This window comes from Leucoraja erinacea, chromosome 33 (assembly GCF_028641065.1).
Source record: "Leucoraja erinacea ecotype New England chromosome 33, Leri_hhj_1, whole genome shotgun sequence".
NCBI classification, from domain to species: domain Eukaryota; kingdom Metazoa; phylum Chordata; class Chondrichthyes; order Rajiformes; family Rajidae; genus Leucoraja; species Leucoraja erinaceus.
In genome coordinates, this window is record NC_073409.1 from 5,282,344 (window position 1) to 5,308,724 (window position 26,381).

General features: G+C 44.3%; 1 protein-coding gene across 8 annotated transcripts in view; it reads left to right on the top strand.

Annotated features, from left to right (window-relative positions):
• Nucleotides 1–11,431, top strand: part of LOC129712570 (WD repeat-containing protein 72-like) — a 140,476-nt gene extending 129,045 nt beyond the window's left edge. For 6 of the 8 annotated variants that reach the window (XM_055661079.1, XM_055661080.1, XM_055661081.1 and 3 more), the window contains exons 19-20: nt 1,350–1,454; nt 7,669–11,431. In XM_055661079.1, the coding sequence (XP_055517054.1) occupies nt 1,350–1,454; nt 7,669–7,721 (158 nt within the window). In that variant the 3' untranslated portion in view covers nt 7,722–11,431. The remainder of the gene's footprint in view (nt 1–1,349; nt 1,455–7,668) is intronic. The other 2 variants (XM_055661085.1, XM_055661086.1) reach the window with 1 other exon arrangement.
• The last annotated feature ends 14,950 nt before the right edge of the window (nt 11,432–26,381 follow it).

Below are 26,381 nucleotides of genomic sequence, written 5' to 3' on the forward strand. Positions count from 1 at the left end.
CATAACATGGAACAGTGCAGAAGAGGAGCAGGCCCTGTGACACATAATGTCTGTGTCGAACATGACGCCAAAGTTCAACTACTGCCCTCTGCCTGCACATGATCCATATCCCTCCATTTACTGCATATCCTTGTGTCACTTTAAAACCTTCTTCAGGTACATATCACTATTGCATCTGCCTCCACCACCACCCCAACAAGTGTGTTTCCAATACCGACATCTCTGTGTGAAAATAACACTTTCCCTGGTCATCTCCTCTAAGCGTTACCCCTTTCACCTTAAAGCTCACGCCTTTAGTCTTTGACATTTCCACCATGGGTGAAAATACTCGTGAATCAGACCATAATAGTACAAAAGAGAAGTGCAACCAAAAACACAGTCCCTGCTAGATCGTAATTCAAGCAAGACATAACAGCAATGGCATTTAACGTACTGATCCTGAATATCATACACCCTCTGTTAATGTTGGAATGTATTAATTGTGAACCAATGTTTGCTTCATCTCCATCTTCTTTACTTTGGACTTTACAGAAACAGCGCGGAAACAGACCCTTCGGCCCTCAGAGTCCGCGCCAACCAGCGATCACCCTGTACATTAGCGCTATCCTACACACTAGGCACAATTTTACAACTTACCAAAGGCAATTAACCTACTTTGGAGTGTGGGGAAAAAACCCAGAGCAGCCGGAAAAAACCCACGCAGTCAAAGGGAGAATGTACAAACTCAGTAAAGACAGCACCCGTAGTCAGGATTGAACCCGGGTCTCTGGCGCTGTAAGGCAGCAACTCTACTGCTGTGCCACTGTGCCGCCCCTAACCGTTTGACATTTCCTCTCTGAGAAGGTTCTGACTGTCTACCCTATCTATGCCCCTCATAGTTTTATATAGAGGTATATAAAATAATGTCTATGTCAATAGCAACTCTGCCACTGTGCTGCCCATCAACCTATTACTTTATATATTTAAAGTTTATGGGCAGCACGGTGGCGCAGCGGTAGAGTCGCCGACTTACCGTGCCTACAGATTTCGCCAAGATCTTCGGTTTCCTCCCACACACCAAAGATGTACAACTTTGCAGGTTAATTGGCTAGGTATAAATGTAAAATTGTCCTTAGTGTGTGTAGGATAGTGTTAATGTGCGGGGATCGCTGGTCGGTGATAGTCAGTGGGCGGAGGGCCTGTTTCCGCGCTGTATCTCTAAATTAAACTGAACTGGACTAAATTTCTTCATAAAATAGCCCAGCGTCACAATCTTTGTTGCTCACAGCTAAGATTACCCGCGGTGAAGATGTTAAATGTTTTTTATTACTGCCGTTCATCTGGAGTTTTATCGTTTTATTGCATTGCAGCTTCAGCGAACACGGTGACACATGATGGCAACACAGGCTTGGCAGAGCACCACGGAGCGCACGATATGTCTGATGGATGCGCCATCGAAGTGTCTGACAGTCCAGGTGAAACCCATTGCAAGATAGCTGGCAAATGTAGAGTGATGACTGTGATATGGAGCTGGGGCAGCACGGTGGCACAGCGGTAGAGTTGCTGCCTTACAGCGCCAGGGACCCAGGTTCGATCCTGACCATGGTGCTTGTCTGTAGGGAGTTTGTACGATCTACCAGTGACATGCCCGGGCTTTCTCCGATACCTTCTGTTTCCTCCCACTCTCTAAAGATGTACAGGTTTGTTAGCTAATTGGCTTGGTCTAAATGTAAATAGGCTCTTGTGTGTGTAGGATAGTGTTAATGTGCGGAGATCGCTGGTCGGTGGGGATTCAGTGGGCCGATGGACCTGATTACGTGCTGTGTCTCTAAACTAAACTAAACTATGAGGCCGTGGAAGGAGAGAGGGCCTTGGGGTGGAAGATTGCAACCTTCTCGTGGTCCGACCTGTTTTCGACGAATGCAATCAACCTGGCGTGCACAATCAAATAAATCAAATAGAACAAGTTGTCCTACAACTTTAGGCTGTGCACGCCATACGCAAGAAGAAGAAGAAGAAGAGAGAGGGCCTTGCCATCTACGTGACTGCAGTAACCAACCACTCTCACTCCACATGTTACAATGTTTGAGAAAGAACTGCAGATGAATGCTGGAGAAACCTCACCCGCTGAGTTTCTCCAGCATGTCTGAAGAAGGGTTTTGTCCCGAAACGTTGCCTATTTCCTTCGCTCCATAGATGCTGCTGCACCCGCTGAGTTTCTCCAGCATTTTGTGTCCACCCACATTTCACAATGTTTAGCTGTAATTCTCGTGTAAGAATGAACTGCAGATGCTGGTTTACACAAGATAGATACCAAATGCTGGCGGCATCTCTGGAGAGAAGAACTGGATGACGTTTCTGATCGAGACCCTTCTTAACACTCGACCCAAAACAGCACCTATTCCTTTTCTCCAGAGAGATGCTGCCTGACCCGCTGAGCGACTCCAGCATTTTGTGCCTAGCTTCGGTTTAAACCAGCACCTGCAGTTCCTTCCGACACATTTTTTTTGTTGTGGTGTGATTCGCTCTCTCTGAGGCCTGTCAACTGAGCTAAGAGGCTTCCAAATCTTGCAGCCAGCTCTGACAGGGCAGCTGAGAACAGTCCCCTGATCCATCTCACTGGAGAGCTGCCGAGATGTGATTTTCAGTGGAAGGGTGTGGTTCGAAACCCCTGAGGTCACACTCTCCTGCCCAGATTGGACTCGTGGCACCAGGATCATCTTTCAGCTACTCCCTTCAAAACCAGACGCCTGGGGAGTTTCACACCTGCCTTACTGCTGAGTTTCGTGCCATAGTCCTGCACTAATCCTTTACCTGGAACTGCAAACTAATGGTGCGGTTCTGAATGAATGGTGGACTTAGTGCCCCCTTATTTTTTTCATACAAATCTGTAATCTTTCATTTTGTGCATTGTCAGTCGAACAAAATGATCCCAACACAAAAATGAAAGGCGATTCTCGGGCCCAGCTAATCTGATGTTTGAAAATAGAAATTATTGCTTTTTCTTTGGCGAGCGTACATTCCTACGTCAAAATATGTCTTGCTTTGTGAGACTGAAAGCCTCTTGAGACTTCACCGCTGGTCTCGCTGGCTTCCATCGAGAATATGTGGCTTTGTTGCCATGGAGACATTGTATTTCCTGGAGAATTGTTAATATTGATCGGTGGACAGGAGTGAAGGACGTGGGCATGAGGTGGGGGGAGGGGAGGAGGGCAGGATGGAGAGTGACCACAGGCCGCTGGTGGGGATGTCAGCTGTAGCGCCGAAAACCCGTGCAAAAACACACACACACACACACACACAAAGGGGTTTTCTGATTCCTCACGATTGTGTTGAATTGTGCTCTAACGGGGGGGGGACGGGACGGGGGGGGGGGGGGGGGGGGGGGGGGGGGGGGGGGGGGGGGGGGGGGGGGGGGGGGGGGGGGGGGGGGGGGGGGGGGGGGGGGGGAACTTGTTAGCTGCTTGTTGTGTCAAAAACTCCGGCGTTTGCCCAAACACAGCTGTCTGCAGCATTCCTGCTTGCAACATCAGGAATCTTTCAACAAAGAACCCCAGCCCATGAATTATGTATGGCTGCACCTCGGAGCACGGTGCTGCGGAGAAGAAATTAAGATAACTCGGAAGAAAATGCCAACTGAACCAAAAGTGACTGGGACTGCCCTTTAAAAAAAAACTTGGATGAGAAGTAGAGAATTTTCACTCCCAAATTTCAACTTGACTTCTTATATTTCACTGGCTGATTGCTGTGTCATGTTGTGTTCACCTTAACACCACAATGTTTGCTCGGTTTTTCTGCAGAGTTCTGCCTTTTATTTACTTTCAGACTAATTGCTCCTGCTTCGAAACATGCACACAATTGCAGCAGGGAGTCCAGATGATGTACTGAAGGCCTGCATTTGTAACAGTGGGAGCTACGCCTTTATTCTTTAGTTTAGGTGTATTATTGTCACGTGTACTGAGATACAGTGGGAAGCTTTTGTTTGCGAGCCACACAGTCAAATCAGACAGTACAAAATTAAGTCAAGTATGTGGTGTTTTTTGTGTGCTGTATTTAGTTTAGATTACTTTAGAGATACAGTGTGGAAACAGGCCCTTCGGCCCACCGAGTCCGCACTGACCAGCGACCCCCTCACACATTAGCACTATCCTACACACTTGAGGGACAATTTTACATGTCCAACAAGCTCATTAACCGACACACCTCTATGTCTTTGGAGTGTGGGAGCAAACCGAAGATCTCGGAGAAAACCCAAGCAGGCAGTGGCAGACTGGGTCTAAAAATATTGGTTGCCAGTTGATAAAGGGGCCCACTTGCCATCGGGCAAGCTGACACTCTGGAGAGTCCGCCACTGCATGCAGGTCACGGGGAGAACGTACAAACTCCATACAGGCTCGAACCCGGGTCTCTGGCGCTGTGAGGCAGTAGCGCGCTCCCTACTCCCCCGTCCCACCCTATGTGTTGCAGAACCAACCAACGCTTCCTATTGATGGTATCAAACAGGAACGAAGACTTGTACATGAAATACATTGGGTGTATGGAACAAGCTGCCAGAGGAGGTCGTTGAGGCCAGAACTGTGACAATATTTATAAGACACTTGGACAGGTACATACTGTAGATGAGAAAGGTGTGAAGGGATAAGGCCAAATGTGGGCAGTTAAGACTATCTTAGATGGGACATCATGATCAGCATGGATAAGTTGGGCCAAAGGGCCTGTTTCAGTGATGCATAAATCTATGACCGAAATATATTCTACACTACTGTCAAAAATACTATGAAAGGGCGACTCATGGCGCAGCGGTGGAGTTTACTGCCTCACAGCACCAGAGACTTGGGTTCAATCCTGGCTACGGATGCTGTCTGTACGGTGTTTGTACGTTCTGCCCATGACTGCATAGGATTTCTTCAGGTACTCCAGCTTCCTCCCACACTCCAAAGGTGTACAGGTTTGTAGATGAATTGGTTGCGGTAAAAATTGTAAATTGTCACTATTGTGTGTAGGATAGCGTTAGTGTGTGGGGATCGCTGGTCGGCACGGACTCGGTGGGCCGAAGGGCTTGTCTCTGCACAATATCTTTAAAGTACAGTAAACTAAACTAAACAATGATGTTCGCATCCCAGAAACAAGGGCACAAATAAATAAAAATGATCATTTGACGTGTTTGCTGTGGCAAGCATTTTAAAATAAGCCTGGGTTCCCACTATCAGAATCTGTCACAAAGCAATGTTGAGAACAAATGGCAACCAAACTCCCAGTACAATTCCGACTGTTGGTGATAGATTCTGCTGTTGTCATGGTGTTTGGCCGATGCGTTATGTCTTGCCTTTGGGAGTAACGCTACAATTGGATATTCGCTTGTGTCTTGCCTGCATTTCCTGACCATCTTCTCCTCCGGGAAAACAGAATCATAAATTATCCTCTGCTTCTCCTGATCAGAGAAAGGAGAAGTCAGCGGTTATTAGCAAGATCAGGAATTTGTCTTTAGACGTGGGGCGCGTGAGGAAGGTTTAACACGAACAGGCTTCTTTCTCACCAAAAGATGCATTTACCAATCTTGCTCCACCCAGCCGAATGCTTCCTTCAATAGGAGCACGGAATGGATGAAGAGGCCATGTTGAGTTTAGTTTAGAGAAACCGGGTCCGCGCCGACCAGCGATCCCCGCACACTAACACAATCCTGCATGCACACACTAGGGGCAATTTACTATTATACCAAGCCAATTAACCTACAAATCCACACGTCTTTGGAGTGTGGGAAAAGTCCGGAGCTCCCAGAGAAAACGTACACAGGTTACGGGGAAACGTGTAAACTCCGTACACCCAACACCCAAGGTAAGGATCGAACCTGGGTCTCTGGCGCTGTGAGGCAGCAACTATCACCGTGCCACTGTGCCGTCCTTTTTATGAAGTCCCCCACTACCACAAACTTTGTAGCCGAGGATCCCGCATTTCGGGACATCCCAGGCATCAGTTCACCCGTGTATAGTATAAAAGTAATAGTAAATCTAACACTTTGGGTGGCACAGTGGTGGGATTGCTGCCTTACTGCCCCAGAGACCCGGATTTGATCCTAACTAATGGTGTTGCCTGCACAAAGTTTGTACGTTCTCCCTGAGGCCTGCGTGGGTTTTCTCCGGGTGTTCCCGTCTCCTCCCAAATTCCAAATGTTTTTAGGTTAATTGGCTCCAGTAAAATTGTAAATTGCCCCTAGTGTGTAGGATAGTGTCAGTGTGCAGGGATCGCTGGTGGTGGGATAACGTTGGAGGTGAGTGAACTGTCGTAGGATGATGTGTTGGATGAGGAGGCTGGTGGGGTGAAAGGTGAGGACCAGGGGACTTTTACCCTTGTTCCGTCTAGTCCACATAACTGTGGAAGTGGGTAGGTTTGTAGTCGACGCCAGTGATGGGGACAGATCAAGGAAGGGGAGAGAGGTGTCGGAGATAGTCCAAGTCAATTTGAGGGCAGGGTGGGAGTTAGTGGTACAGTCAGTGAAGTAGATGAGGTCTGCACAGGTGCAGGAGGCAGCCCCAATGCAGTCGACGATGCGATCGAGGGATTTGCGGAACGTGCCAGCATACTCTTGGAACACGGGATGTTCAACGTAACCAATCAAACGGCAGGCGTAGCTAGGGCCCTGGGGAGAGGGAATATTTATTGGCCGGATTCTTTTTCTGGAATTGTCGTTGTCAGGAAGGAACAGGCAATGTGGGCGTTCCCAAAATAAAGGGAACAGCAGGTGAAGGTTAAGAGCTGAGGCATGGAAAGACATTTGGAAAGTGACAACTAATGGGCTTAATAGCTTATGTATGGATTGTTAATACACAGACTCGGGACACTAAAAGCTTTACATTTTTACTGAAGCTCTTACTAAATGCAGAAAATTCCATTGATAGAACACTCCTGCTCATCAACGTGAGCAGAGATTCACCTCAAGTTCACCAGATCGGTGTAAAAGTAGTGCTTCATAATGGCAGATATTTATCCACCTGCATAGGAGATGTGTATTTGGACAGTGTGCATTAGGCCAATGAAGGTTTTAATTGAGAATCCGCTGGGTTAGAATTTTGCAGTGAATGAGACACAAGAGTATTTTGTGCTGTAGTACAGGACTTATCTGGTGTAAAATGATTGGTTTAGTTTGGGGAAACAGTGTGGAATTAGGCCCTTTGTCCCACCGAGTCCGCGCTGACCAACGATCACCTGTACACTAGTTCTACATTCTCCCAGTTTCACATCCTACACACTGAGGGCAATTTACAGAAGACAATTCATCTACAAATCTGCATGTCTTTGGGATGTGGGAGGAAACAGAACAACCCAGGCACCTCCCATTCTCCGTGCAAACAAAGTATTTGTCCTGTACGTTCTCCCGCGACCCTGTGGGGTTTCACCGAGATCTTCATTTTTCCTCCCACACTACAAAGGCGTACAGGGTTTGTAGATTAATCGGCTTGGTATAAATGTAGAATTGTACCCTAGTGTGCGTAGGATAGTGTTAATGTGCAGGGATCGCTGGGCGGTGCGGACTCGGTGGGCCAAAGGGCCTGTTTTCGCGCTGTATCTCCAAACTAAACTAAACTAAACCAAACTGAACACAACACTCCAAGATATGGAACTGAATGTACATTGGTTATCATGTCGGTAAGCGCAACTAAAGGTTTAACAATTAATTTATGATTACTGCAGATAGTCTGCGAGAGTGGCCTATGTCCAGGATCTGTTTTTGCAAAGTTTGCTGAAGAGACAGAACGAATCCTCGCAGGTCTAATGGCCAGTTCTTTGATGGAGAACAACGTTGCGAAGACGATATGGTGGAAGCTCTCAAGATGGTCAGCCCTGACTCAATGTTGTATAAAAATTTAGAGTTGTTATATCTGGAAGAAATAATAAAATACTGTGGTCACGTCACCATGTGTAAAGCATCGAAAGGATTTTCAGAGCAATTCTTGAATTCGGCCCAACTTGCCAACACTGGCCAACATGTCCCAGTTACACTAGCCCCACCTGCCTGCGTTTAGTCCATATCCCTCCAAACCTGTCCTATCCATGTACCTGTCCAACTGTTTCTTAAACGTTGGGATAGTCCCAGCCTCAACTATCTCCTCTGGCAGCTTGTTCCATAAACCCACCAGCCTTTGTGTGAAAAAGTAACCTTTCAGATTCCTATTAAATCTTTTCCCCTTCATCTTAAACCTATGTCCTCTGGCCCTCGATTCACCGACTCTGGGAAAGAGACTCTGTGAATCTACCCGATCTATTCCTCTGAATGATTTTATACACCTCAATAAGATCACCACTCACCCTCCTGTGCTCCAAGGAATAGAGACCCAGCCTGCTCAACCTCTCCCTATAGCTCAGACCCCTCCAGCCCTGGCTACATCCTTATAGATGGCTTATATTCTTTGGTTAAGGTATGTAATAAATCTGAGCTGATATTTATTAATAATAGAAGTTCTGGAGCTTTGTGTTTTTGAATTGCAATCAGTCATATTCAAGTTTCTTCCGATATGTTTCCAATCTTATATGTGATGAAACTTGAAAAAACTACAGCCGAAGGTATTGATAATTTGAGACCTCAAATATATATTTGACATGAGGGAACTGAGCAACTTCAGAAGAAGGCAAATAAACAGAAATCTCGAGCTTAAGCACACAAGGGGAGAATGTTCAGAATTGATTACATGGGATTAGTTCAGTTTAGTTTAGAGATACAGCGTGGAAAAAGGTCCTTCGGCCCACCAGGTCCAGGGCGACCAGCGATCCCCACACACTTACATTATCCTACACACACACACACACTCTAGAGGCTATCTATAATTATACCATGCCAATTCACGAACAAATCTGTACGTCCTTGTTGTGTGGGAGGAAACCGGAGATCCCGGGGAAAACCCACGCAGATTACGGGGAGAACGTGCGGACTCCGTGCAGACAGCGCCCGTAGTCAGGGTCGAACCTGGGTCTCTGGCGCAGTGAGGCAGCAACTCTACCGCTGTACCTCTAATATAATGGTGGTGGAACCCTTGACATTTCGATTCAGTGGGGAAGGGGAGCAATTGAGCAATGTTTTATACCATAAATAAGACTAGCAACATGGAAGAATAATGCTCTTTCATATTCTTAATTAATATGTTTTTCTGCAATATTGTTAATTAGTTCCTTTCTTGTAGTCAAAAAGGTGCCATTGCACATATTGTTCCTTGCTGTTGATGCATGTAGAGCGATTTCTACCAGTGGGAGAGTCTAGGATCAGAGGTCATAGTCTCAGAATAAAAGGACGTACCTTTAGGAAGGAAATGAGGAGGAATTTCTTTAGAGGGTGTTGAAGCTGTGGAACTCATTGTCACCGATGGCTGTGGAGGCCGTCAATGGATATTTTTAAGACAGAGATTGACAGTTTCTTGATTAGTGTTTAAGGGGTTATGAGGAAAAGGCATGAGAATGGGGTTGAGACAGTAAAATAGATCAGCCATGATTGAATGGCGGAGTAGACTTGAAACCTGACTAGGGGAAACATCCTCTCCGCATCCACTCTATCCAAGCCTTTCACCCTCATCCTTCTAAACTCCAGTGAGTAGAGGCCCAGTGCGGTCAAACGCTCATCTTATTCTAACCCAATAATATTCTGGGATCATTATCGTAAACCACCACATCCTTCCTCAGATATGGGGATCAGATCTCCTGATCCAGATCAGAATTCCTGTGTCTCTTTAGCCCTGACATCCTTCCTCTTCCTTCCTGGTCAAAGCCTGGCCACCTTCCATCATTTCCCCCAACCACCAGAGATACAAACTTCAGCCAAACTTTTCTCCAGCACTCCTCACCTGGCGATTTCAAGCTGAAATGAGGCTGGGATGCTCAATCAGATAAACCCAAACTAAGAGTCAAGAGTGTTTTATTGTCTCATGTCCCAGATAGAAGAATGGAATTCTTACTTGCAGCAGCACAACAGAATATGTAAACATAGTACAAAATAAACAATATAATAAACGAGAGAGGGAAGAAAAAGTTCAGCGTATGTATGTATGTATACTCTCACAACAGTTGAAGTGTGATTTGTTGTTGAGAATACCCATTGTGCTTTGTGTGTGGCATTGTCTTATAGAGAGTTTATTGTACTGAAGAGCAGGGCTGTGGAGTCGATGCCCAAAACACCTGACTCAGACTCCGACTCCTTGATCTCTTGTGTATCCGACCGACTCCAACCTCAACCCCTAGATATAATAATTCTAAACCTGCTATGATGACCTTACACAAGATGGCATTTCATAAGAACTATATGAATCATTGGGCTACTTTTCAAACCCATGTCCTTAAAACTTTGAGTCTAATGGTTGTAGCTATGGTATTGTGACTTTTCTATTGTTTATTCTTGGGGAAAAAAAACATAATTCATTATGCTAAAAGAAAAATAAATTACATATATGACTATGACAAAATTAAAATTCCATTGAATTAAATAAAAATTATAAAAGCATCATTCCAAAATGTATTACACTAAGGCCACAGGTATGAGCTAAATGGCTAAATTATGACTAAAATAATATCTCAATTGCAATAAAAATTAAAACTAAATGCATCGGTAGTTAAGTTTGCGACAAAAGTACATACCTAAAATTATTAATAACGTCATTAGGAACAGAATTGCTTCTGCCAGAACCTCTTTCATTGAAGCCCTTAAATCTGATTTAATTATTTTCAGTGCGGAGAACAAACTCTCCACACTGACCTGAGTGGGTGGTTTGGCTGTTGCTATCATAGCTGCAAATGTTACCATTTCTGGATAAGCAGGGATGATTTCTTGTACTGTAAATTTAAATGAGCGATCATATTTCTTTTAAACCACCAAGAAAATCTTGCTTAAATTCCATAAGTCTATCGGATAGAGGACATTCTGTAAACAGATGATTGTGCCTAAGTTAATTTGTGTTAACTTTTGATAAGTAAAATAAAATTATTCAATAGATTTTCATACTTTTATGTTGCCTTTGCTTTTATTTTACCAGAATATTTCATTGTTTCTATTCTGTAATGTTGGTGTTTAATATTAGTGAGCTGGACTGCTGCAGGATATTCCATAGAGGAGCAGAGGATCAGATATCAGTGTGTGCCAAAGTTAGACACAAAATGCTGGAGTAACTCAGCGGGACAGGCAGCATCACTGGAGAGACGGAATGGGTGATGTTTCGGGCTGAGACCCTTCTTCAGACACAGAGGGAGAGCAGCGGGAGATGGTGTTGCAGAACTCTTATCAGAGAGAGGAGGAGAACTTCAAAGTATAGATACATAGATACATAGAAAATAGGTGCAGGAGTAGGCCATTTGGCCCTTCGAGCCTGCACCGCCATTTAATAAGATCATGGCTGATCATCCAACTCAGTATCCCGTACCTGCCTTCTCTCCATACCCTCTGATCCCCTTAGCCACAAGGGCCACATCTAACTCTCTCTTAAATATATAGCCAATGAACTGGCCTTAAATACCTTCTGTGGCAGAGAATTCCACAGATTCACCTCTCTCTGTGTGAAAAATGTTTTTCTCATCTCGGTCTTAAAGGATTTCCCCCTTATCCTTAAGCTGTGACCCCTTGTCCTGGACTTCCCCAACATCGAGAACAATCTTCCTGCATCTAGCCTGTCCAACCCCTTAAGAATTTTGTAAGTTTCTATAAGATCCTCCCTATGCTTATCTTGATTGAATACAGGTCTCTTGCGCCATAAGGCAGCAACGCTACTGCTGCGCCACCATGCCGGCACTCGGTGACATTACATTGGCAAGCGCATTGACAGGTTAAAACATACCAAAGGGGAAATTATTTACCCGAGCCGGCTGCCTGCCCCTTTTCCGGGGTTACGTCCGTGCCCGGGTGGGATTAGAAAGGGAATACGCCCTGTCTGTGGGCACCCTGAGGGAGTTCCGGGACCGCTGGGCTCCGCAGGGTGTTGAATGTATCCTCAATAAGGATTGTATCAGAATTGTATAATAGTTTATTATGGATATATGTTTGTATTGTATTTATGGTGGTGGGTTCTGGCTTGTTTTATTGTGTAAATATTATTTTTTTAATAATTGAATACATTTTTTGATTTAAAAAAAGAAAAAAAAGCTGGTTACGCGAGGAGGTGTGGTGATCAGGAGCTCCCGTCCAAACAAAAAAAAAAAGGGGAAATTATCATTTGTAGGAAAGAACTGCAGATGCTGGTTTAAATCGAAGGTGGACACAAAATGCCAGAGTAACTCAGCGAGACAGGCAGCATCTCTGGAGAGAATGACAATTCTCCAGGATCCAGAGAAATTATCATTGTCTGAGTTTGAGCTGAGCCTATTGTCACATGTACCAAGGTACTGTGAAAAGCTTGTGTTGCGTGCTAACCAGTCAGCGGAAAGACTATACATGATTACAATCGAGCCACCCACAGTGTACAGATACACAATAAAGGGAATATATCTCCTTAAGTCCTTGCGTCAAGTTGCACATTGAAATATTTTCCAGTTGAACATTTTGATTTTCTGATACAGCTTATACTTCCTGAGGGTGCTCAGGAAGAATAACATCACTCAGAGACTGCTGCTGTCCTTTTATCGGTGCTCCATTGAGAGCATACTAACATACTGTGTATGCGTGTGGTACACCAGCTGCACAGCGGCTCAGAGGAAAGCGCTCCAGAGGGCCATTGACAACGCCCAGAGGATTGTCGGCTGCCCTCTCCTTACCTTGGAGGACTTACACAGTTCCCGCTGCACCAAAAAATCCCAGAATATCATAAAGGACATTTCCCACCCCGGACACTCCCTGTTTGAACTGTTGCCGTCAGGCAGACGGTACAGATCTACAAGGACAAGGACAAATAGACTAAAAAACAGTTTTTACCCCACTGCTATAAAAGCACTAAATGTAGCCGCCAAGGAACGCAGGGGCGATACAGACTAAGGGACTGTGGTAACTGTGGAATCGACAGAAGGATGGAGGGTTGGGTGTTTATGCGTGCTTTGTTCGTGATATTTATTTAGTTGTTTATCTTTAATATTTTACCTTGTATGTATCGTTAGCTTTTAGAAATCTTTGAATGCTGCACTGACTGGCTGACATTTTAAATTTCGTTGTACATGGTTCATGTTACAATGACAATAAAGAAACTATTCTATTCTATTTTCACTCTTACGTTAGCCCCTTCCTGATAAGAAGAGCAGTGAAAATTCCTGCAAGTACCTTTTCCCGGAAGCCGTGGCTTCCGGGAAAAGGTACTTGCAGGGAATTTCAGAAGCCTCCTGAATAATCTGCGCCGTTTGTTCAGCTACACGCAGCGCAAGTCATATCATAGACCACGAGTCAAATTCCACCGCACTTTATTCTCCAGCATAGCCGTGGGAAAACTGGTTCTCCAAAATATCAATTATAGTCAGCAAAGATAAGAATTTCTTCGATCTTATGGAGTTGTTGACTTATCGGTAATTGCATTTTACTCTGAAATGCGAATTGCACGTGCGAATTCAAAGGGTTTATAAAATGCTGCGGAGTTGGAATTGTCCTAGATCTGTAGATAAGGACTACTCTGTGTCAGAGGCCAACTGCAGATATCTCGAAATTTCTTATCAGGATGGGGCTGGAGCAAGAGTGAAAATGCATTTACTATAATCTAACCTTTTGTGTTCTGGTACGGAAGGAACACAAATGTCTACTAATTTTGGAGCTCAAATGGAGTTTTAGAATTCATTTAAGATCGAGTGAAGGATTAAAGAAAAAACATACTTGTGCATTGTATTAAGGAATATTGAGTATATAATGAACTTACATCATAAGAGTTCATAAGTGATAGGAGCAGAATTAGGCCGTTCGGCCCATCAATTCTACTCCGCCATTCAATGATGGCTGACCTACCTCTCCCACCTAACACCATTCTCCTGCCTTCTCCCTGACACCCATACTAATCAAGAATCTATCCATCTCTGCCTTAAAAATATCCACTGGCGGCCCTCCGACCAGTGATCCCCACATAAAAATGCCCCTGTCCCACTTAGGAAACCTGAACGGAAACCTCTCGAGACTTTGCGCCCCACACAAGGTTTCCGTGCGGTTGCCAGAGGTTTTTGTCAGTCTCCCTACCTGCTTCCACTACCTGCAACCTCTGGCAACCACCTGCAACCTCTGGGAACCGCACGGAAACCTTGGGTGGGGCGCAAAGTCTCCAGAGGTTTCCATTCAGGTTTCCTAAGTGGGACAGGGGTATTACATTATCCTACATACTAGAGACAATCTGCAATTATACAAAAGCCAATTAACCTACAAAACGTGTACATCTTTGGAGTGTGGGAGGAAAGTGGAGATCCCAGAAAAAACCCATACAGATCATGGGGGGAACGTACAAACTCCATACTGACAGCACCCGTAGTCAGGATCGAACCAGGTCTCTACTACTGTAAGGCAGCAACTCTACCGCTGCGCCACTGTGCCGCCCTTGTATAGGTGGGTGGCAAAGAATCAGAGGGAAGAAATGAACAGGGAAATATCTTTGTGAATGGAACTGATGTGAATGCTGTGGAGGCTGATGTAGACCAACTAGACTCCTTCAATGTCATAAGGAAATAGGAAAAAAATTGTCTGTTTATTTTGCTATTTTTTCTGTTTGATTGATTGATAGAAATGACATGGAAACTGGCTCTTCGGCCCACCAAGTGTGTTACACCGACCGCTGATCACCCATTCACACTAGTTCTACATTATCTCACTTCCACAACCACTCATTTACACACTAGGGGCCATTTACAGAGGCCAATTGACCGACAAGCCCGCACGCCTTTGTACAGGAAGAACCAATGCGGTCACAGGAAGAACGTGCAAACTCCACACGTTCAGCACCCGAGGTCAGGATCGAACCTGGTTCTCTGGCGCTGTGAGACAGCAGCACTGCAAGTAGATGGAAATAAATCAGTTTGAAGTGTTTTGCTTCCAAATAAACATGATAGATTGGCATACAATGACCACTGAGCAAAACCTTCCCTTTATACTTTAGTCAATTAAAATGGTGATCATTAAAGAAGTTGCACTGTAAGGCATCCAAGCAGCTATTTCTATTTCCCGTTCCCAAGCAATAACTTTTTCAAATAGACTGTCGGTTTTATGATTGTGAGTATCAGGATGTTATATGGCAGCAAATTTGTTCAGACTGCGAATGGGAACAGCCTGGAGTTTGGCTTTCATTCACTTCTACGCTGTATTTCCACATGCTGACATTTTGTACGCAATCTTGCACTGGCGTTTCTGAACATACCGTAGAATCATTGAATTGTCGTCTCAAGGAAGCAGTGTTGAGGATTTATAAGGCACTGGTGAGGCCACATTTGGAGTATTGTGAGCAGTTTTGGGCCCCATATCTGAGGACGGATTTTGCTCATGTGTTGGAGAGTGTTCCAGGGGAGGTTTACGAGAGTGATCCTGGCATGATTGGTTTAACATGAAAGGAACATTTGAAGGCTCCAGGCCTGTACTCACTGGAGTTTAGAAGATTGAGGGAGGGGGGGGGCGAGGATCTCATTGAAACCTACCGAAAAATGGAGGGCCTGGATAGAGTGGAAGAGGAGAGGATGATTCCACTAGTGGGAGAGGCTAGGACCCCAGGGCACAGCCTCTGAATAAAAGGTTGTTCCTTTGGAATGGAGATGAGGAGGAATTTCTTTAGCCAGAGGGTGGTGAATCTGTGCAATTCATTGCCACAGAAGGCTGTGGAGGACAACATTGGGTATTTTTAAAGCAGGTTCTTGATTAGTAAGGTCGTCAAAGGTTACGGGGAGATGACAAGTGAATGGGGATGAGAGGGAAAAATAGATCAGTCGTGATTGGATGGGCCGAATGGCGTAAATCTGTTCCTATGGTCAAAGATGGAGGCTATGTGGCTCATCAGTCCAGGGTAGGCTGCTTGTACTTGTAGTTGGGCCTAGCTAAGATGAGGCATAATGGTCACCATGGATGAGTTGGGCCGAAGCTCCTGTCTCCGTGCTGTTTAATCACTGCGATAAAAAGCGGACTTCATTTTAAAAAGCTATGACATTATCATGTTCCTACTCATATAAAATCTCATCAGGAGCCTCCTTTCTTCAAAATCTCAACATATTCTAAACATATTGTAAATTTAATGGGCAGCACAGTGGCGCAGCAGTAGACATGCTGCCTGACAGCATTAGAGACCCGGGTTTGATCCTGACCTCATGCTGTCTGTACGGAGTTTGCACGTTCTCCCTGTGAGCGTGTGGGTTTCCACTGGGTGCTCCGGTTTCCTCCCATATTCCAAAGACGTGCAGGTTTGTAGATTAGTTGGCTTCTGTAAATCATCCCCAGTGCGTAGGATAGAACCAGTGTATGGGGTTGGCACGGATTTGGTGGGCTGAAGGGCCTGTTTCCTCGCTGTATCTCTAAACTAAACTGATCTGAACTAAATAATCCCTTTGCATATTGTTTTGTTAGCTTACTATTGTGCAATGTGTCTGCAGTTCATAATTCTGAATGAGAGCCTTCTTATGTGGAGACTTAGTACACAATTTATATTCGTTCTATTTCTCAAGATGAATCAGTGTTTTCCTTTGGTTGCCATGTTAATGGAAAGTTTCCGTCCCTTCCCCAGGGTGAGATGTGTATTTGTAGCCTTGACGTTACCCCGAGCACAATGTGACATGAAGTTCTTTAATCTTTTATTGTAATGGAGTGGATAAAGCAAATGAGTTAATTCCTGGCTTTGACGCCTCAGGACTTTGAATTGATTCATTGATACAAGAGTCAAGAGTGTTTAATTGTCATTTGTCATGGCAATGCAATGAAATGTTGACATTCTTACTTGCTGCAGCCTTGCAGGCCCATTAACGTGATAACTCCCAGATAAATATACAATAATCAATTAATACAATAAGTTAATAATCAGTAATAGTAGGCAGACAAACCGTGATTGTGCAAAACCTTTCATGGACCTTTCATGTATCTGCACACTGTAAATGGCTCGATTGTAATCATGCGTTGTCTTTCCACTGACTGGATAGCACGCAACAAAAGCTTTTCACTGTACCTCGGTACACATGACAATAAACTAAACTAAACTGAACTGAAATATGTAGTGTAATGGAGGAGGACTGGCCAAATTGTGTGCCTTCCACCACAGTGATGAATACTGTGGTGGATGTTTATGTTAAATGTTTATTGTGTTTTTGTGTGTGCTCTTTATCATTGTATCGCTGCTGACATATCCATTTCACTTGCACTTTTTGTGCAATGTGACAAATAAACCGTATTGTATTGAATTGTATATTGTAAGCAGTGGAGGAATGGACATTTTAAAGTCATTTGGGCAAATGCCTGGATAGGAACAGTTTGGAGGGATTCGGGTAAATGCGGATACAGGTAAATAGGTCATTCTGGTCAGTATGGACGAGTCGGGCCGAAGGGCATGTTCCCCAGCTGTATGACTCTATGACTCTAGTTGAACATGGATTTCTTCACGAGTCAGAACTTTAGATAGTTTGTTGTTTGTTTCCGTCAATGGACAAACACCTGTTAATCGCCTTGTATAGCAGACTCTCACCTATTGACCAAGCACACATGTAGCAAAGTGGCAATAATGGGTTATAACTGTCATGTTTTACATTCAATTGATAGGTTTATATTTGGTATCCAGACTGAAGCAACACATTTCTCTGCTCACTAATCAAACTGTTCACATTGCACTCTGCAGCATTGGCTATTAGGGGGGAACTTCATTTGTTCTGGTAATCGTACAAAATAGTACATTTTTCAGGTTTATACTTTCATTACTACCTAACATAACCCCGGAGTGACATTTTGAACTTGCTAATGGTAGTGCTTTATTTCAGTTGTAGTTTTGCGGTGGGGGTAACCCAAGACATTTTGGCAGGAAGACTCATCGGACTGGCCAAATTAGAAGCTGGCAGACAAGAAGCCAGCCCAGACATTTCCCCAGTTGAGTTTTCAATAACCTAGAGATGGCATTTTTCAGAGTGAAAACCGTACAACTAAAGACCGCTGTTTGCAGCAACACTTCATGGCCAGCCAGCGTCATTTTTCATACGTTTGTTGTCCTTGACACATATGACCACGCCTCGTGGGAACGCATGGCTGAGGTGGACTTTTTTCTTTTCAGAAGGATATTCCTTTTCCCTCTTTAAATTCTCCCACAGCCCACAAGCCCAGACCTGACAGCGGAACATGTAAGCACGCTATCTATCTGAAACTTCCAATAGATTCATTGATACTGACTGCAGAGACCAGAGAGAGGGGGGCTTGCATAGGGAGCATCTTGTCTGATGTTTTCCCCTTGCCCTGTGGAAAGGCACCTATTCCACTAATGTCCAGACTCATCCTACAATGGTGGGCATTTGGCGATTTGCAAACAAGAAATTATTGTACTTCCACTATTCTACAATACTTGAAATGTCACTGGCTACACAATATTGAACAACTTCTAATTTTCTGTGTGGACTCGACAAGAAGAAGACCCAGCCCACAACTAACAATGGCCTGTTTCCTTTATCATTGCTAATCTTTCACATCTCTTTAATTAATTTATTCTATATCTCTCTATATCACCATCTATATCTCTCGTTTCCCCTCTCCCCTGAATCTCAGTCTGAACGTCACCTATTCCTTTTCTCCAGAAATACTGCCTGACTCGCTGAGTTACTCCAGCTTTTTATGTCTACCTTCGGTTTAAACCAGCATCTGCTGTTCCTTCCCACACAATATTAATGTATACTTTTATTTGGGATATTTAAAACCCATTGGAGACTTTCACTGATATTTTCATACAGTTATTTATTTTTTCAATTTCTTTCTTGTTCCTGAAACTTTGTGTTCTTCTAAGTTATATTGTAAGGTTGGGGAAGTGCAGGGTGAAAATAGGTGGTGAAGTTACGGAAGTCCATGAGTTCTGCATGGGTGCTAAAGTGCAGGTGGAAATTGGCTGAAGAGAGGTCTTGACCCAAAACGTCACCAGAGATGTTGTTCGTCCCGCTGAGTTACTCCAGCTTTTTGTGTCTATCTTAAGTTATATTGTAACACCATCTTTTTGGGCAGGACATTATATGAATCAGCTGTTACCATTTCTATTCAGAGGTCATAAGATTAAGTACGGTAGACATGAATGTAAATAGAAGTAGATTCAGAAATATTGACCTTGGATTAGAAACCTGGGTGGCACAATGGCGCTACTGATATAGTTGCCGTCTCACGGCCCCAAAGACCCAGGTTCGATCCTGACCTCGGATGTTGTCTTTGTGGAGTTTGCACGTTCTCCCTGTGAATGCATGGGTTTCCGTCGGGTGCCCCGGTTTCCTCCCACGTCCCAAAGACCTGTGGGTTTGTAGGTTAATTGGCCTGTGTAACATTGCCCCTCCCTCGTGCATAGGGAGTTGATGTAGAAGTAGGGTAAGGTCAAACACGTGTAAATGGATAGCACTGACTTGGTGGGCCGAAGGGGCTGTTTCCATGCTGTGTCTTTCAATGAATCAAACAAATGTAATGAATGAATGTGATGGAATGAAGAGAAAAAATAGGAAGGCACTGTAACAAATATGGAACAAATGTAAAGGACTAAGATAATGCAGAATAGAAACAACACTCCCAAACACCAAACTGAATGTATATTGATTATCATGTCGGTAAGCATGCATTAAGTTTGATAATTAGTTTATGTTTAACGCAGATAGTCTGTGAGAGCAACCAATGTCCTGGATCTGTGTTTGTCTGTTTCCATGCTGTATCTCCAAACTAAACCAAATTAAACCAACAAGTAATGGTAAACGTCGTGGACCATTGGGAACAAGGGCAGAACCACTGGGATGCTCGGCTGTGTCAGAGGATGAGTATTAGATACGGTGCACGTCACCACAGCTTGTGGCCGGGCTGGCTTATGCAGCCTCGGTCTTGAGGCCTGTATCAACATCACCACGAAGTGTTCGGCAGATTAAAGACAAAAGCCGTCGTTTGGATAAACTGATACAAACGTTTTCCTGCAATCATGTGGAATGTCATCTGAGCTGTATCATGGCAAAGTTGATCAATATTAGAGTATTTAAATATGTTACAGCTTGAATCTGATATTCTGGATGTTTAACTGCACAAACAGATCAATTCACCTGCATTGATCTTCATTGATATTTGGTAGCTTTCAAATACAATTAAACCCATTATTCTCACCGCCAAACGCATTTGAAAAAAAAACAATTGACTGCTGTTTATAATTTAAACAGCTGCTAAAAAGATTTAATAGATTAAGAGAGTGCTTAGCTCGTGAATTGTCTAGGGAAAATAAAAAATCTATCTATTGGGCACAGATGCCAGGTTGAAAGTCAAACAGTCTTCCATGATATAATCACATGGCACACTTCTGCTGTGGAATTTCAAAGATGCTGAAACATGTTGAGTCTGTTACACAAAGCTGACGAGGCAATGGCATTTTCAACTGTAGATCCCGTAACAATTTGTTAATGTAAAAAGTCGTGAAGGGAATAGATTGGGTAGAGACCCACAGTCTCTTAAAGCCCTGTCCCACAGTACGAGGTTATTCCAAGAGCTCTCCCGAGTTTAAACAAAATCAAACTCGTGGTAAGCACGGAGAATGAACGTAGCGGGTACGTCGGAGCTCGGGGACGTCTCTTAGCGGCTCGTAACACTAACGGCAGGTACTCGGGAAGACTCGCTAACGGCAGGTAAGCACGGGAAGACGCGTGAAGATTTTTCAACATGTCGAAAAATGTCCACGAGAGCCCCGAGTACTTACGAGCGGCCATTACCGTAAATCTCCGAGTTCGAATCAGGGCAAACTCGGGAGAACTCTTGGAATGAACTCGTACCGTGGGACAGGGCTATTACCCAGAGTAGAGGAATCGAGAACCAGAGGACATAGGTTTAAGGTGAGGGGGGGAAAGATTTAATGGGAATCTGAGGGGTAACTTTTTCACGCAAGGGTGGTGGGTGTTTGGAACGAGGTGCCGGAGGAGGTAGTTGAGTCAGATTCTATCATAATGTTGAGGAAACATTTTGACAGATGCATAGATAGGACAGATTTAGAGGGATATGGGCCAAATGCAGGCAGGTGGGACTAGTATAGATGGGACATGTTGACCAGTGTGGGCAAGTTGGGTCTAAGGGCCTGTTTCCTTGCTGTAAGACTCTATAAGTAACATGTGTGGACAAGTTATTTGCATTTTGCAAAGTATAGGCAAGGGTGGCAGCATTAATGAAACGTATGGATGGGTACATGGATATGCACGGAATGGTGGGATATGGATCATATGCAGGCACTTAAAAGTTGGTCTAGGCATCATGTTTAGCATTGTGGTCCTGGGGGCCTGTTCCTGTGCTGTACTGTTCCCTCTGTTATGTTATTCACCCTGTGTTTCCAACATTGAGATTTTAATGGGGGGGGGATTCAGAAAGATTTTGGTTTGGACTTGTTGGGGAGGCTGACCTAGATCTGTCAAGGACTGTGTGGTGGCTGTTTGTGCACCACACCAGTCTCCGCACATTAAACAATGGAGAGCACAGGTGTCCTCCAACCCTGGAGAACACTGGGGGGGGAGCACAATATAATTCGGGGTGCAAGATAATGCGCAATATTCTTTTTAAATATTTTTAATACCTATTTATTATTTTCTTACTGATCTTGTGTATATGTGAGTCAATGGCTGTTGTATTTTGTTCTTTTTCAATTTTTTTTTAATTTTTATCCTGTGCCTTTTATGTAAACACCAAAGGAGTTGCAATGGAATTCCGTTGCATAGTTGTTTGTGCAATGACAATAAATGTAGTCTAATTCTAATTCTAATTCTAATTGGAGACACCCATGATCAGCCATGACCTAGGGGGGGGGCCAAGACCTTATTCTTAATCTGTGACCCCTGGTTCTGGACTCCCCCAACATGGGGAACATTTTTCCTGCAACACTGTGCCTGCATGCAAGAGTGGAATCCTTCATGACCTCTAATCATAAATACACTCTGTAGGTAATTATCCATTAACCAAATGAAACATATGCAGTTCAGTTGGGCCTTGACTTGTTCCCAAGATGGGCCCAAACTTTCCCTTAAGTTTATTCCATTCAAGGCCGTTGATAAGAATACATTCTCGTTGCCCTTGTCTACCGTGTGAGAACAGAGTGAGCTAAAACCAACAACAAATATTTACTGACATCACATTATTTGACACTCGCTGTTTGCCACAAGGTGAGCTGTAGTCTGATAGGATTCACTAACAATATTGTTTCATATCTGAATGCAAGCATTTGCTCAGGCAAAGGAAAATATGAAGAAGTCAAATTGTGGGTTTGAGTTATTGAGTGGAGTGTTGACTTAAGATTATATGTACAATGCTGCAATCTCTAAGTTGTTGAGTTCTGCTTGGTCCCAGTTGAAATCCTTCACAGAAGGCAGCTGAAAGCTTTGCCTTGATGCAGATTTGCTATTGGCACTGGTTTATTGTTGTCACATGCATCAAGATATAGTGAAAACCTTTGTTTCATACCCTGTCCAGATAAGTCACACCTTAGATGTCAGGGGTTATGGGAAGAAGGCAGGAGAATGGGGTTGAGAGGGAGAGATAGATCAGCCATAATTGAATGGTGGAGCAGACGTGATGGACCGAATGGCCTAATTTTGCTCCTATCCCTTCTGAACTTATGAACTTACATGAGTACAACCAAACCTTACATGAGTACACAAAATTGCTGGAGAAACTCAGCGGGTGCAGCAGCATCTATGGAGCGAAGAAAATGGGCGACGTTTCGGGCCGAAACCCTTCTTCAGACATAGGGGGTGGGAGGGGAGAAGGAAGGAAAAGGGGAGGAGGAGGAGCCCGAGGGCGGGGGGATGGGAAGAGACAGCTCGAGGCTTCAGGAAGGGGAGGAGACAGCAAGGGCTAGCAAAATTGGGAGAATCCAACATTCATGCCATCAGGATGCAAGCTGCCCAGGCGGAATATGAGTACTTACATGAGTACAATAGGTGGCACGGTGGCACAGCGGTAGAGTTGCTGCCTTACTGCGCCAGAGACCTGGGTTTGAGCCTGACTACGGGTGCTGTCTGTATGTTCGGGAGTTTATATGTTCTCTGGGTGATTCGTTTTTCTCCAATACTACAAAGACATACAGGTTTTTCAAACTATCCAGTTTCAGTTTCAGTTTAGTTTATTGTCACGTGTACCGAGGTACAGTGTAAAGCTTTTGTTGCATGCTATCCAGTCAGCGGAAAGGAAATACATGATTACAATCGAGCCGTTCACAGAGTATAGATACATGATAAGGGAATAATGTTTAGTGCAAGGTAAAGCCAGCAAAGTCCGATCAAGGATAGTCTGAGGGTCACCAATGAGGTAGATAGTAGTTCAGCACCGCTCTCTGTTTGTGGTAGGATGATTCAGTTGCCTGATAACAGCTGAGAAGAAAGTATCTCTGAATCTAGAGGTAGACACAAAATGCTGGCGTAACTCAGCGGGACAGGCAGCATCTCTAGGGAGGGAGACACAGAGATATGGAAGGCAAAGGTGTGAAAACGAGGCATCAAAGGGGACGTACTTCAAGGAAAATGTAGAATAGATCATAGTTAGCTTGGGGATGGTGACAAGGATGCATACAAAGATAAAATGTAATCAGCAGACACAAACTGGTGGGCGAACTAGGATGGGGGAGGGATGGAGATAGTGGAAACGCAAGGGTTACTTGAAGTTAGATAAGTCGATATTCACACCGCTGCCCAAGCAAAATATGAGGACATTTCTATAGCTTTGGCGCACCACCAGATGCACCAAACTCTGTAAAACTAGTACGAGGCAGGAAGACTGTTTTTTTGTGTCTAAATGTGCTTCCATGTTTTGCTTGCTGCAATCCAGCTAAAGCCTTCTTATGTTGCAAAGATGCAAGGGTGATTCATAAACAGTGCTAAGTGGCATGCAGTGATGGGCAGATAGCCATTAACGCTCTGGCATTGGGGTCAGATACGATGCTTCCTTTTGTTTGCAAGACTAAATTAAGACGCGGCTGGCCACCACTCTCTCCCGATTACCCTCTCCTAAGCAGTCTCCCCGAGTCAACACACACGCTGGTGGTGTCGCCTTTTAGTCTCCTAGCTGCCCATTAACACATTGATGAGAGAGGAATCCTCATCAGTTTTACAAACGCTGAGATACTTTCCTGGGGGTGGGCAACACCAATATTGTCACCCCCCCTGTCAAGCCCAGGAAAAAATATTTCTGCGCAGTGGGTTTGAGAACCTTTTACATGGAATTTTTTCATGGGGGTGGGGGGGGGGAGGGGGGTGGATTATTATTATTGCAAACATGTTTCAAAAGAAGGCATTCATCTTGCTCCCCTTTCAGATGCCGGTATTACCAGCCGTTTCACTTGTGTTTTACCATTATTATCTGTTTGATAGCCGTGACATGTTGATCATACATGGCAGTGAGGAAATTGATTTCCTTCAACACAAACGCATCCAATTTTCCAAGGGCCATAATTTTATGTCCACAACAAAATAAAAGGGTCATTTTGCCGAGGATGGGGTTGGATTGAAATCTTGGGTAAAAGAAAAACTCGGTAAATGCAGCGTTTTATTGTTGTTTGATTGCAGTGGCTGAAGCTTACTGCAAATGTTTGCACGGTTTGGATTGTTAAGGAAAGAGCAGCTTGTGATACTGTATATTGACCGGTGGGGAGAAAATGGTTCACTTTGACAGGGTAAAACATATGCATTAATGCGCTGGCAGTTAAGGTTAGACTGTGAATTGGAGCTGGTACACTTTATAAATACAGCATCCTTTTCGAAAGCAATTGTACAAAATAAAACGCTATTTCCTGCTAGTGACATTTAACTCACTCAGATTGTTGCTCAGTATAAAATGTAAACTTGAAGACAAGTGACTGCTTTAAATATTTTATTCAGGCAGATTGACTTGGCGACATCAGATAACATCTTGCAGTCTCGCCTTGATATAATTCTCTGTAATTTGTTGCATCAGTCTGAGTCTGAGAATGAAAGGAACTAAAGGAATTATGCGGCAACAATGGACAATCTTCATAAAATTGCACTAAGGAGTGACATAAAGTATGTATTAATGGCACTTATCCTTTCAGATAGAACGTTATGTCCCCAGGAACATCAGGCAAGCAGTTCCTTCTGTTTCGAGTGCACACAATTTGATACTGAGCCACGCAGGAATAATTTCTTTGTGGCAACAACTGCGGGTTGGCCCGGTGGCGCAGCGGTACAGTTGTCCATGATTGCTGATTAGACTGTAGACTTTAGCGATACATTGTGGAAACTGGCCTTTCAGCCCACTGAGTCCACGCCAACCTGCGTGTCATCCCAAACACTAGCACTATCCTACACACTCGCGGACATTTTACAATTTTTGCCAAAGCCAATCAGCCTACAAACCTGTACGTCTTATAGAGTGTGGGAGGAAACCGGAGATCTCGGAAAAAATCCATGTGGTCACAGGGAGAACGTACAAACAGCACCCGAGGTCGGGATCGAACCTGGGTCTCTGGCGCTGTAAGACAGCAACTCTACCGCTGCGCCAGCGTGCCGACCCTTGGTTGAAGAAGGGTTTCGGCCCGAAACGTTGCCTATTTCCTTCGCTCCATAGATGCTGCTGCACCCGCTGAGTTTCTCCAGCTTGTTTTGTGTACCTTGTAGCACATCACTTCCACAGACAAAGTCCAATGTCCTCTATGGACTAGACGTGCACCAGTCAGTTCCCTGAGCTCATGAAAGAAGTGTTCAAAAGCCTGATAACACAGGGGAAGGAGCAGTTTGCAGAGTCTGGCGGTGCTCGCTTTCAAGCCTCTGTACCTTCTGCACGACGGTAGCAGAGAGAGGAAGGAATGAGCAGCGCTGGGACAAGCGGTGTTTATTTATTTATTTATGTCTCCTGTTCGTATGGATGAGGGTGGACAACATTGCTCACAGTTGCGAGGTTTCACCAGTCGCTCTGTTGGCTGAGCAAGTGAGGACCAATAACTGCCCATAAATCAGGACACGCCGCAGTTTTGTTTCGGCGATTAAACTTCCTTGTAGGCTATCGCTTTAATTCCCCAACTTGTACAGTCTTACTTTCCCCCCCCCCCCCCTCTCTATCGCTGCTAAAGGAGAGAGCTAAAGGTCTCTATTAATGTCGCTTCCTGTCTTGTCTGCCTTATCACTCTGTTTTCAAAGGTCAATCAGGTCTGGAATCATGAGACATATTACAGCTAATCAAATGCATGGAGGGTCATTTCTATTATGCTAGCAGGATTAAAGCTACTGAACGAGAAGCAGAGTGGATATGGATACTCTGTGTTATGCGCAGCAGAAGCCTAAGTTGTCAAAATGCACTTGTGTTCACATTAAAAGTGCTCCGCAACTTTCAA